Source organism: Centroberyx affinis, unplaced genomic scaffold (genome assembly GCF_046629955.1).
Source record: "Centroberyx affinis isolate AG114_WGS23_722 - 3 ecotype Tasmania unplaced genomic scaffold, CSIRO-AGI_Caff_v1 ptg000793l_1, whole genome shotgun sequence".
Classification (NCBI taxonomy): Eukaryota; Metazoa; Chordata; class Actinopteri; order Beryciformes; family Berycidae; genus Centroberyx; species Centroberyx affinis.
The window spans coordinates 36012-48956 of NW_027279399.1; the positions used below are offsets into that span (position 1 = coordinate 36012).

General features: G+C 41.5%; 1 protein-coding gene across 1 annotated transcript; it reads right to left on the minus strand.

Moving 5' to 3' along the window:
- Positions 1-2327: 2327 nt before the first annotated feature.
- On the minus strand, positions 2328-5675 carry LOC139644856 (protein ABHD8-like). The gene is made up of 4 exons (XM_071520370.1): positions 4867-5675; positions 4103-4273; positions 3097-3313; positions 2328-2570 (listed from the first exon to the last, which is right to left on the minus strand). The coding sequence occupies exons 1-4, from the start codon at positions 5670-5672 to the stop codon at positions 2328-2330; spliced, it is 1437 nt and encodes a 478-aa protein (XP_071376471.1). The 5' UTR covers positions 5673-5675.
- Between the last annotated feature and the right edge of the window lie 7270 nt (positions 5676-12945).

A 12945-nucleotide genomic window follows, 5' to 3' on the forward strand; every position in this document is an offset into this window, starting at 1 on the left:
CACAAGGGACTTAATAGCTTTCTAAAACTGGCTGTCTGCCCTGAAGAGTTGCAGCACAGATGTTCATCGTAAACCTTTGAGGAGCTAAATAGTAAAGCTACACAGTATTATGATACATTGATGTAATCAATGTATGAGGACACTTATGAGACTCAGAAAACAATACTTAGTTTTGAGAGAGAGAGAGAGAGAGAGAGAGAGAGAGAGAGAGAGAGAGAGGTGTCTAAATATAGTTTTCATAAACACTAATATATCAGAGCTTGTCAGAGGAAAACAATTATTGTTCAGCATAGTTGTGGTGAGAAATAAATGCTTATCATTTACAGAACAATCTTCATAAGGGCTTCATGAGTCTTTCCAGCACAGACACGTTGCCTCCCTGAAAAAACTAAGCAAATGTTTCTGAAATAATTATATGAAAGAGCTGCAAACAAAAGTGTCTTGCAGGAGGCAGAGCAACCATTAAAATATGATTCTTCTCAAAGAAGTGCTTTCTAATGCTGCATGAAAGCTGTCAAGCAGTGCTGATTGTCAGTCACTTATTGTCATATTGGGCATTTTAGTGATTAAAGATGCTAGCAGCAGATCATTACATTGCAAAAACACTTTGCAGATCGTTGAATAAATATTTATGAATATTTTATATTTATTTTATAAATGTTATGCATGCCAGTTCTGGCATTAGACATGTGGTTTCAGTGTGTAGACAAATAATATATGTTTTGTTTTGTTATCTGAAAATAAATTTAAAAAAATATGTATATAAAATAAAAAATACAATTCTATATAAATCAACTGGAACATTGGAACCAACAGTTTGGGTTGCAAAATTCTACTTCTGCATTACCTGATACACTTCAATAGAAACCTCCATTGATCGATTGATCCATTGATTTAACTTCTCGTTATGATGATAATGTACATTTGATTTCTACATTACTAAATTCCTGGCCCCCTCTGTCCATGTAAGGTCATTAATCATTATGGAGTTTCAAGTTATACTCTAATGTATTGTTGACCAGGCCACACTTGACTTAGCAGACATTTACCTGATTAGCAGGAAGCAGCAAATTGACTTTTATTTCTCCGTCCTGATCACCTACTTGCCATTCCTCCATTGCGGGGCTTGACAAGTCACAACTCAATCACTCAGTTCCCAACACAAAGTCCACACCTTATTGTTGTTTTACTCTTGAACAACACAACTACTGTAGTCCCATAACCAGGATCAGCAGGAGGGAAGGCTACTCCTCATTTCTGAGCCTCACTTGCAGTGCCTGAAATTCACTTTTTGGCTCAGCCAAGAGCTGGTAACCTAAAAAAAAACATGTAACAGCCAAGAATATGTTTCTTACAGGCAACATAATTAATATCCATCTTTCATAGAAAAATGTCAACCTGTTTTCAGTGCTATTTTGTACACTTATGTTGTAATTCATCAGTAAGTGAAACAGTGCAACTATCCAGGCAGTTTGCTGAAGATTTGATTTGATTTGATTTGATTTGATTTGATTTGATTTGATTTGATTTGATTTGATTTGGTTTGGTTTGGTTTGATTTGACTTGACTTGACTTGACTTGATTTGATTTGATTTGATTTGATTTGATTTGATTTGATTTGATTTGATTTGATTTGATTTGATTTGATTTGATTTGACTAAGACCAAAGACCAAAGACTGTCTAGCTGAGACAGTCAAAAGTTCTCATCTCAAAAAGCTACCAGTCGGTATGATGGGTGTCACTTACTGATTTATCTACCAAAGACACATTTTACTGGCATTTGGCTCTTGGCGCTCTTGGGTGTTAATTTCAGACCCTGCTCACATGACTGTTACAAACACTGCATGTTACTGTATTCCATCTCTTGCTCTTCCTGCCCTTCCTTAGTCACACACCACCTCAAGGCACAGCCATGACTCCCATGCTGTATGTGGAGGGTAGGGAGCCTAAAGCTGCAGAATGGACCTGCAGGATCCCCGTCTCACCACATTACTGAAGCTCCTTTTCCTCCGTCCTTCATCTCTGCAGCTAAGGTAAGGCTTGGACTCTGGACTCAAACTCTAGCCCCCTGCAGACACTGCGTCCTTCCTCCACAAGTCCAACCTTGGGCTTGACCGGTTCAGAAACCAGTTCAGAGAGACTGGCTAATTTGGCTCGCCCTGTGCAGGTTCAGCAGTTCAAACCAGCTCAGTTCAGCTGGACACACATGGGCATGGCCAGCCATGGTACAGGGCTACAACCACTGGAAGCCTCGGCTTCGATCGGACTCAATGTGCAGCAAGAACATCTTGAGTTATCTTTTGGCCTGGCTGTCTGTAGTCCCCTGTTAACCGTTTGATGAGGATTGCTTGGCAGTTGCGGGTCGGACCTTGGCGGTGTCTGACGTAGCCTTGGTGCTGTCGGGTCGGGCTTTGGCAGTCTCTGGACGAGTTTTGGACTCTTTCTTTGGCGGGGTGGCCGGCTCCCAGAGGAGGAACTCGTGCAGGAGTGTGTTGACGGCCTCGGGACATTCCATCATGACCATGTGGCTGCCGTCATCCAGGACCTTCAGAAAGGCCATCAGGAGGATCTGACACAAAACAGAATGGAAAAAATGTTAGAGATTTTAGTTATCAACTGAACAGAGGACTTCAATGCCATAATGTAAAGATAAGTTAACATTATGTGGCAAAGTACCATAGATAGGCAGTTTTGCCAACAAATATGGTTATTCATATTACTTTATTCCTTACAGCCCATTACAGTGTCCTTGTTAATTTTGTCTCATTTGCTAATCCCCGTCCCTGCTGAAGGAGTAGTGGTTTCGTTGCCTTAAAAAAGGATGTGTCAGGAGACAGACAAGGGGAGACAAGGGAACTAGAGTTCAGAGTTAGAATTGGGATTATTCTCCAAACAGAGCAGATGAAAGGCAGGGGAAGAATGAGGAGGTATTGGGCCTCAGACAACTAAAAATAAAATCAACAAATGATCCATTTTGATGCTAATTCTCATGATCCCTACAAGTAACATGACTAAAAAAAGCTCATCCAGAAATTTTGTCAGATTGGATCCTGGGTTTAAAATGACACTGTTCTAGCTGGTAGCAGCCCCCTCACCTCTGCCATGCGCTGGTCCTCTTCGATGGGGACAAACTTGTCGTACATGCCATGTACCAGCAGGATGGGAACCGTGAGCTCACCATGGTAGACCTCATCCCCCTCGGGCCAGTACTGCCCACTCATCATGGCGCGCAGCACAAAGGATGACACGTTGAAGGCATTGTTCTCTCTCAGCAGCTGCTTCTCCTTGGCACCCTGCCGAGCAAAACCGGCCCTGCAGGGGGCAGAGCAGAGGACGGGTAAATTAGGGTTCAGAAATTAGAGCCGCAAACGTGACAGATGGATTTTGATGACATGTCAACAAGGTCCAAAAGGGGTCGCCCATCAAACTGGTCGGTAACTTTTGAGACAGAAACATTTGAATACCTTGATTGTATACAGTCTTTGATCATTTGATTATGCTGACTTCTCTTGCACTCCATGCCAAATTCTAAACTTGATCCATTGTATAAGTTAGTGAGCAAGTTTTAAATTAACAAGCACGTAATTTGTGGGACCAGTTCAGCACTACATTGACTCACCCGGGATTAGAACTGGCATGACAAACCTATGCATTACCAACCAAGCTCAACTCAAAGTGATCCATATTGTCAGGCTCACAGAGTCTTTATAGCTGTATCCCGCAATGGCACATGCATAGTTAAGTTTTTTTGAAAATTTTGGGACTGACCAACTGACTGACTGACTTCTAGGTGCTGGTTGCAGCTAAAAATTAAACTAAAGACTAAAAGTCTGCTCTTGTTTCTTTATTGAATGTTTAAAGAGTAACTGATTCTATACATGAAATAGCATTGACAGGTAGGGTGACATATTTCTATGAAAAATCTGTGGCAACTATTTTGGCTTATAAGTATCATTCTTGGCAGGTACTTTTTTGAGTTTACCAGTCCTGGGTAGGTGAGCCAAAAAGTTAATTTTGGACCCTGCATGTCAACTCAATTGGGGACAGTGCTACATCTCTCTCTCTGTCGAGTTGCTGTCTGTGTTTTACACCCAGTCTCACTTGAGAAAGCTCCAGGCCAGCAGCGGGGAGAGGCAGTGCAGCACACAGGTTGGCAGGTTGAAGATGGAGCAGAGGCTGGGCTCCAGAGCTGTGGGACCTCCTCCGTTGATCATCACCATCTTATGGATCTGTTCTGGATACTCATGGGCCAGGAACGTACAGAATGACACACTAGGCAAGCAGGACAGATAATAGAATAGAATAGAATAGAATAGAATAGAATAGAATAGAATAGAATAGAATAGAATGGAATGGAATGGAATAGAAATTTAATGTGCAACCAAGGCTGGCTATATGACAGGCTATAAGAATCAGGGTAATCATGTTGTTTATTTTGTTGTAGGCTACTCTGTCTTTTAACTGAGAAACCATGTTGGGAGTGAAAATTATTGCATTTTCCTCATACACAGAGTATATAGAGTATATACAGCACACTCTTGTTCTTGTTCTTAAGAAATCAAAGTAGGCCTACTGTATCACCATAATAATAATAATAATATAATAATAATAATTATTGCTAATAATAATAGCAATAGCAGCATTTCAGGGGTTCTCCTACTTCTTAATATCAAGGGCAACCAAAGAGAAACATTTATGACTTTCCAAGAAAATTTGCCGCAGAAACCCCCATAACTTAAGATTTTGTGAAATAGGCTAATAGTAAGATGTAAAATGTGACTATTCTTCACTTTGCTGAGGAGATTCCAGTTTGGGACCACTCTTTGAGATCCACTGTGTTGTATGAACGTTGTGATGTAACCTACCCATAAGAGTGTCCTATGAGAATATTCCTCTTGCGTGCATATCTCTTGAAGATGAGTCGCACATCCTCGGCCAGGGCGTAGAAGGTGTACGCTGCAGCTATCTGCGGAGCCGAGCTGGCCCCGTGACCCGCCAGGTCCGGGGCGATCACCTCATAGCCCAGCCGGGAAAAGAAGTCCATCTGGCTTCCCCAGATGTCCAGCGAGCCTCCCACCCCGTGGATGAAGAACAGCGCCACGTCCGAGTGCGTCCCTTTACAGGACGATATCTTCCTCTCGCAGTCGATCACAACGGTGCGCTTGGGCTTTCGCTTGCGCTTCCTGGGTTGCTGCGACGGGTCAGGCTGTCCGGTAGTCTCTCCGGTTGCGGCATCCCCTGCTCCTGATTCAGACGCCCCGTCTTTCCCTCCTGTGCCAGAGTCGGACTTATTGGCTTCAGGGACGCTGCCGGGCGGTGAGGAGCCGCCGCCGTCAGTCAGCTCGACCTCTGCCGCGCTGTTGGGATCCGTCTCTCCGTTCTGGCCGCTCGTCAGCTCCGTCCTCGCCCTGTCGCCCAGGTTCTCAATGAACAGCTGCCCGTTGCGGTATACTGTGATCTTCCGTTTGCAGCTGACACTCCCGCCCTGCCCGGTGGGCTCCTCCACCACCGGCCGGTCGGGGATGATGTGTCGGACCCGCAGCACGCGGCCCGGTTTCACCTCCACAAACTCGTAGCCGTCGGCAAGTTCTGAGGTTTCCACGGGAACCACAACGTTGGCAGACTTCCCGGTCAGGCAGCAGAAGAGACTGTCCATGAAGCTGGTCAGCATGGCTGCCAGTCTGTAGGAAACATATACACACACACATGAATGAACACACACTCACACAAACATGGATGCACAAACACACAGATAAATTTGTATGCGCACACACACACACACACACACACACACACACACACACACACACACACAATGTAGGCCATGTGAGTCAATGGCACATAAATCATAACAAGAACCATGTTTACAAGCCCAGTATCATGTTTACAGCACAAGTCCATCTGACTTGAACCTATATAGACTACAAGGATTATAAAAATAGATGTAACACCGTAAAAAGAAGCAAAACAATCCAAATTAACTATACTGATTATTTCATCTCTAATTCTGTTAATAAAACCTCAGGGTTTTGAATGTGCCAGCACCCTCAATAGGCTTTTCAACATCCTGAGTGAAGTCTGTTGTTTATCTAGTAAAAAGTCATGCACCGTTCCACCAACATGGAAGTAGCCTATTCTTGTTTATTTTGGCTGGAACTTTAAACCTCTACATGAAAAGGGCAAGTAGGATTCTTCAAATATGTCATTCAGAGAGGTAAACAAGTTCTTGTGCCACTAATTACAACTTAAACCCTGGCTACTTTCTCTCAGACGTAGCTGAGCAGCGTCTTCGCTCAGCGAGGCCTTTGGGGGTATTAATAGAGAGGGACAGTAATAGCCCTCGGAGTTAAAGCTGGCTGCCATGTGTTCACTCTGCACCGGCCCATAGCCTACTCCAGGTTTCACACCGACTGTCAGGAGAGTCAAAACCATGGAAAAACCATTAACAGAAATTAATGGTGTCTTTTAGACAACATAATCTAAAGCTATGGCCCAATAAATGTAATGGGAATTAAGGAACATAGCAAAATTAGATGGTCACTTTGGTATGAATGAAGCTCATATACAAATGAACTCACACACATGAACAAAAAAGCACACACAAGCTTGAACAAAATACACATGGGTAACACTTTACTTTACAATGGTCTTATTCCAGGGTGTTAACCTGCGTATTAACCCATGGGAAAGTATTCTAAGTACACAATATTACTGTCTAGGTACTTGAAAATCTCCATAATACATAGTGTACTTACTACACCATTCAAATGGCTTCATTAAAACAGTGAATACTATTGTAAGTACATTATGTATCCAGTGTATGTTTCCACTGTACCATCAGACTAATAAATTCCCTCATGGTGAATGAGACTATTCATAATGCAGGCCTCACACACACCCCTTGCAGTCATTTGTGCATGAAGCTGTATGTGTTAGTTTTTAGTTAGTTGTTAATTGTCTGCCATGGCAACAGCCCAGCAGCCTAGCAGGGTCTGTATGTCTCTCTGCTAGCGGCATTATCCTCCTTCCTGTTGCTCCCCTCCCTACAAGGAGGGATTATACCCTCTGTCTCTCTGGCTGTCTGTCTCTCCTAAGTCCACACACCACAATCTGTTTACCTCCTCTCTTGGAGAAAACAGTAACACTGGTAGTAGTCCCCCCCCCCCCCCGTGATTTGAAGCATGCTTCTCTATACTTGAAATGCACTGTCTGCTGCCTTCAGCTGGGGATTATGGTAACAATGTAATAAACATTCCTCCCTGGCTGGCTGGCTCCATGTCCTTTCTGCTTATACTAGCACAACCTCTATCCACACAGCAGTGTTATGCAGCGCTGTGTGTTTTCTGACTGGAGGAGGCTGAGCTGGGCAGTTCGATATCACTGAGGTTGACATTTACTTCTAATATTATCCTAACATCCAAAGGCTAATGTCCAGTGGGGGGTCACTTTGTTTACATACGGCACATGATCACTTCTCTGGGGCTCTCTGTTCTTTCTGCATGAGCCGGGACTTGTTGCTTGTGCATAATGTTTATACCTGTTCTGTAAAATCCCCTTTAGTAATAATGTATTTCATTATCTTCAATTTCATTAAACATTGATGTGAATAAAGATGTATTATTTACAATTGTGGACTTATTAGGACTACAGTATAGTCGCTTTAAAACAGACTATTGCTTAATAACCACATTTCTGCAAATACTTCTAAAATAAATACACACAGATAGTGTCATTGTGAGAGGAAGAGCAATATATATTATATGCACTGAGCTGTTTGCAAGCCACACCTACCCTATCCCCCCTTTTCAGTGCAGTCTCTCCCTGTCTTGCTAATCTAGTCTCTATATATTATTCAATAAGCAGGAGCAAAGACAATGCTAAATATTTCATATTCAGAGGTGCTTGCAGGAAAACGTCAGAGACAGACTGTTGACATAACTGTTCTGTGAATGGCAAATCACTGAGCGAGATATAGATTCTCCAAATTGGCAACATAAACTGTCCCACCTCTTGATTTAGACTGAAAGAGTTGGCTGCATCGTGCGTGATGCAATTGAATACTGACTCAATTCTCACTTATTACACATTGTGAATCTATTATAAGATTGATCCAGTTGGCTGAAATAGACACTCTAAGATATAATGATTAATTTGCTCAAATTTAACAAAATAGATGGTGTGTACAAAAGTACTGTTTTATCTCAATATTTCTCTAATATCAGAGTGGTGCATTTCATAATTTGGGGTTTACAAGCAGGTTTTTGTTTGCGTGTACCTTTTTGATGTCATATGATCAAGCACCATCACCATCCTTAATGCTGGGAGTTTGTATCCTCTGATAGTCTCCACATGGCCTCTTTTGTCAGTGGGTGCAGGATACTGTTACATAAGGATTCACGCAGGTAGGAAAGAATCACAGTGGGGATTGATGCCCAGAAAAGAGCAGAGACTATCAAAGGGATTAGAAACAAATACAGTATAACATCCAAGTAGACCCGGATTGCTGTATGTGTCAACAAACATCGACATCAAGTGCTTTGGCCCTTTCAAGGTCCTCAGGTATTCCACTTGCTGCCTGCAGCATAGATTGGTAACTAAACGGTGCTTGAAGTGTTATTACTGATCATTTCCAAGTGTATCTTTCTTAATGTTATTGTAGTTTTCTCCTACTGAACGAAAAGAAGAAGGCTAGACTGAAGTGTGGAAAAACTACAGTAGATTAGGTATGGTATTATGTACATAAAGTCTATGTGTTCAGTCTTTTGGCCTCATCTTATGCCATCACTGCCTGTTCTTTTGTATGGCAATACTGTATAATTCACACATTCCTTTGTGAAGTATAGGCCTGCTCTTACCAAGATTGAGGAGGAACTCTAAAACTCTGAATGAAGTATGAATATTTGTTAATGTTTTGAGTGCTCTTTAGCCACAGGGAAGCTGGTGGGAAAACAGTGCATCCTATATTTATTAATCAGTGGGTGATGGTCTGTCTGCATCTTCAAAATGTAATTAATATTTCAGTCATTTGGGCCATTTTGAGCAAAATTCAAACCATTATTCAAAGTTGTAGGGGTGTTTTCATTTATCACAAATACACAGCTTGACAGGTTAATACAATGCCCAGAATATACATTACAGTTGACAATTTGACTACTTTTAGCTTAAGGAAAGTAATCACTGTTCTCAAACAGACAAGTAAGAGCACTGAATAACCAAATTAGAGCCTGCTCTTGTTGCTGATTTTGGCAAAATAAAATGTGTTTCACCTGGGTGAAGGTAACGAGGCAGATGGTCCCCATCTATTGACAACAGACAATAAAGCGTGTTCAATAGGCCACTCACAGGCTGAACGTCTGATGAAGCAAATAGGGCAAGTGCCAGAATGTTTTCTCCTTTTGTCCATATTCTTGGCAAATAAAATGTCATTTCAGAATTTATTCATATTGAATAACACATTAATTTATTGGTTAATTGCAGCGCAACTTTATTTGCAATGACCTAATTCTTGCCTGTTGCCAAAACAGCCATACTACAATCAAAACAATCACATAGCCCGAGGAAACATAGAATTACATAGCAGAATAGCAAAGGTCCTTACCCTGATAGTACCAAAATTCCTCGTGAAATATGATCAGATGGGTGTCGTTTTCTTATGAAGCATCGAGGAAGCAGGCGAGCTAATCTGTTGCAGTCAATCCAATAATCTAATTTATCTGGATTCTGCTGCCCCGTTGGTATAGCCTCCACATAGCGGACAGTATTACAGCATGTCTTTCAGTGGTTCAGACGCAGATCCTAATATTTGCGTCGGTTCCATGTTGCAGTATTGGTATCGGCGCTCGGGACGCGCCAGGGGTCCAGCCGCATGTCAGGAGTGTTTTTGATCCATAAACACACGAAGTGAACCACTATTACCTACTGGTTGTGTGTGTGGATGTACAGTAGTGTAAAGAGCTGCCCCCTACTGCTGACTGACACAAAAAAAACACATGGGTTACCCTAATGAAAAAGAGCTATAGCCTATATCCTGTGACACATTTTAGAAGGATAGCCTACCATACAAATATCTCAGCAAAAATATAAATTCCAATTGGAATATTATAGAAATATCAGAATGATCCCACAGGAGATAGAAATGCAATAAAGTAGGACAAGGTCACTAAGTAACTACTGAGTAGCCTACCACAGATACACTATAGTCCCTGTAGGGAGTGATTTTTCTTTAGGGCTCAATAGCAAACGGGCTTCTATGCGGAGGTGTCAATGCACTGCACAGGATCAGAACCAGCACAGAATAACTGTCACAGCCCACGTACACATACTGTCTATCAGCTTTTTTGTCTATAGCCTACATAAAACCCTTTTGCAACCTATATTATGATTGATTATTATATAGCACCTTGATTATTGTGAGCTCCCTATGGATTCCCTAATCCAGTGGTTCCCAAAGTGGGGTCCAGGGACCAGCAAGGGTCCTTGAGGGCAGTCCAGCAACATGAGGACTTGTTTAATTATTTCAGTCACAGTAAGTACAATGAGAGAATGATTGATTTGTACATAGGTTTGACTCACCCCACCGTTACCTCCCCACCTACAGTACAGACAGTTATAAAGTCACATTAAAATCTTCTCAGACGGTGTTTCTCAGAACATAATCAAATGAGGGTCCGCACCTGTGTTTGACATGAGGATCATGGACCAGGACATGAGGATCATCATTTTGTCCCCCAAAGGAACAGTTCACCCCAAAGTAAAAACTCTTTGTCTGTTCACCCCCATGTCAGTCAAAACTCAACTGAAATTCACATAAGAGATCATGGGGTATTTCTAGGCTTCCTGGACCCACATTAAATTCGTTTGACTACAAAACACTTGGATTTTGCTGCACAAGCCATTAAGATATGTGATCAACATTTTATGACCCCTTTGAAAACTGTAAACAACCAGACCCCAATCAATTGTTTGTTATAAAGCTGAGGTGGACCTGCAGTTGCTAACTTGCTGTGTGTTTGGTGCTCATACAAACTTCAGTGGAGTTTCCACTGGCATGGAGGGGAGTAGATAATCACACAGTTTTCATTTTGGGGTGAACTGTTCCTTTTTGGCCCATGCATTAATCCACTAATGATTTCAACTGGATTTCATAATGCAGTGTGTGGAGTTTTTTCTCATTATCATCATGGGAAAAAACTAGCCATGGTGTGTGCAAGACCCTTGTCTTCATGTCCTAGTAGTATCAGTATATCAATTGTTGGCTTCCCTTTACTGGTTACCTGTCAGTTTTAGAGCTGATTTAAGGCTTTACTGATCACTTTTATGTCTGGTTTCAGTCTAGCCTCTTGGTATAGCTCTTATCTTTTATCTTTTTATCCTTTATGAGCTGAGGTGTAGCCAGAGCTCCTTGGATGCAACATGTATGGTTGTTACAAAATCTAGACAGAAAATTGGGTGATCCGGCCTTCTCCATCAGGGCCCCGAGGCTTTGAAACAACCGGCCAGAGGAGATCAGGTTAGCGAAGTCACTCTCTTCCTTTAAATCCTGTTTAAGAAAAAACACACTTTTGCAGGCTGGCTTTCACTAAATGTTATAATGGAGTTGCTTTCAATTTGATTTTTTTTCTTTCTCTCTCCTTTTTCTGTATTTATATATTTTTTCTGTTTAAAAATGTTCCTAATAGTTTTTCTTGTTTCATGTCTTCAGCTGTTGTTTAATCTGTGTAAATCAGATTGTACCACTTCTGGAAAGGCTATGTACAAAAGGGAAACAAGGAAGGAAAAGAAAAGCATCCTCTCTTAATAATTTCTCAATATTTTGAAAATTAAATCTTGTCATATCTGCCCAAAATGTTACCTACGTTTCTTAGGAAAAAGGAATATCACTCCATCTCATCAAGTCCCATTCCCCTGCATCATAAGTAGCTAGTGCTGGTGCTGGTGCAGTTGCCATGGCTTTTGTTGCTAGGTAACTGTTTCCAAGGAGTCCAAGGAGGCAGGTGCCAGAGAGAGGTGAGACAAGAACCAGCAAAACACATCAAGCCAATTGTCATTGAGGCCTCCGTGCAGCTGTACCAGATTTAAGGTTAATTTTGAGATACATATTTTAATAGGACAGCAATGCTTTCTGATCATAGGCAGCTACTTACTTAAAGGGTTTGGTGCATGATTAAGCAATATTTAAAACAAGTAGATAGAAGGCACTGAACGTCAACAGTATTGATATATAGATGTTTGAATAACCATTCTATAATGCTCATTATTTTCCTGATTATAGCCTACCTCAATCAGTACATGTGCAACAGAGATATTAGCCTAAATGTTTTTGAATATGCTATGCTGTCATGTGGCTCTATTGTAGCTGGTAATATGTGGTAGTTTGAGCATGCTGAAAAGTGTACTGTAGGCTATAAATGGTACAGTTAAATGGTACAATACAACTCTCTTCCATCACTTTGGGCTTTTCTAACATCCCCTAACCTGTTAAACTCAACTACAGAAGCCATGTAAAATTGAGGAATGACCTAAATGTCATCATTCAGATCAAGTAAAAAATACTCCAAATTGTAACTAATTTAATATTTTGATTTGCAGCCTTTGATATAGAATAGAAGAGAATAGAATAGAATAGAATAGAATAGAATAGAATAGAATAGAATAGAATATGCCTAACTACACCTTCCCATGGGTTTTGCTGTATGATTACAGACATAGGCCGAAATTAGTATTGATTGAGTATTGATAGGTCCACTGCCTCTGAGACAGTAAGCAAAGACCTTCGAAACTGTTTCAGCTGTAGCTGGTTCTTATTATGAAGCTTTAACATGAGGGAGCTGTCCTCCCATGTCAATGTTTTAGGGAGGGGCTAAAATATTACATCCAGTGTTCTGTTTAATGATAGGCTACCTCGTCAAGCTGCCACCACGTGGGAGCAACCGACAGCCAATGGG

Excerpts from the sequence above, each read along its gene's own strand:
- LOC139644856 (XM_071520370.1), bottom strand. The coding sequence starts at position 5,672 with ATGCTGACCAGCTTCATGGACAGTCTCTTCTGCTGCCTGACCGGGAAG. Across the intron at positions 4,274-4,866 it reads CTCATAGGACACTCTTATGG|TGTGTCATTCTGTACGTTCC; the intron begins GTAGGTTACATC and ends CTGCTTGCCTAG. Across the intron at positions 3,314-4,102 it reads CTGGCCTGGAGCTTTCTCAA|GGCCGGTTTTGCTCGGCAGG; the intron begins GTGAGACTGGGT and ends TGCCCCCTGCAG.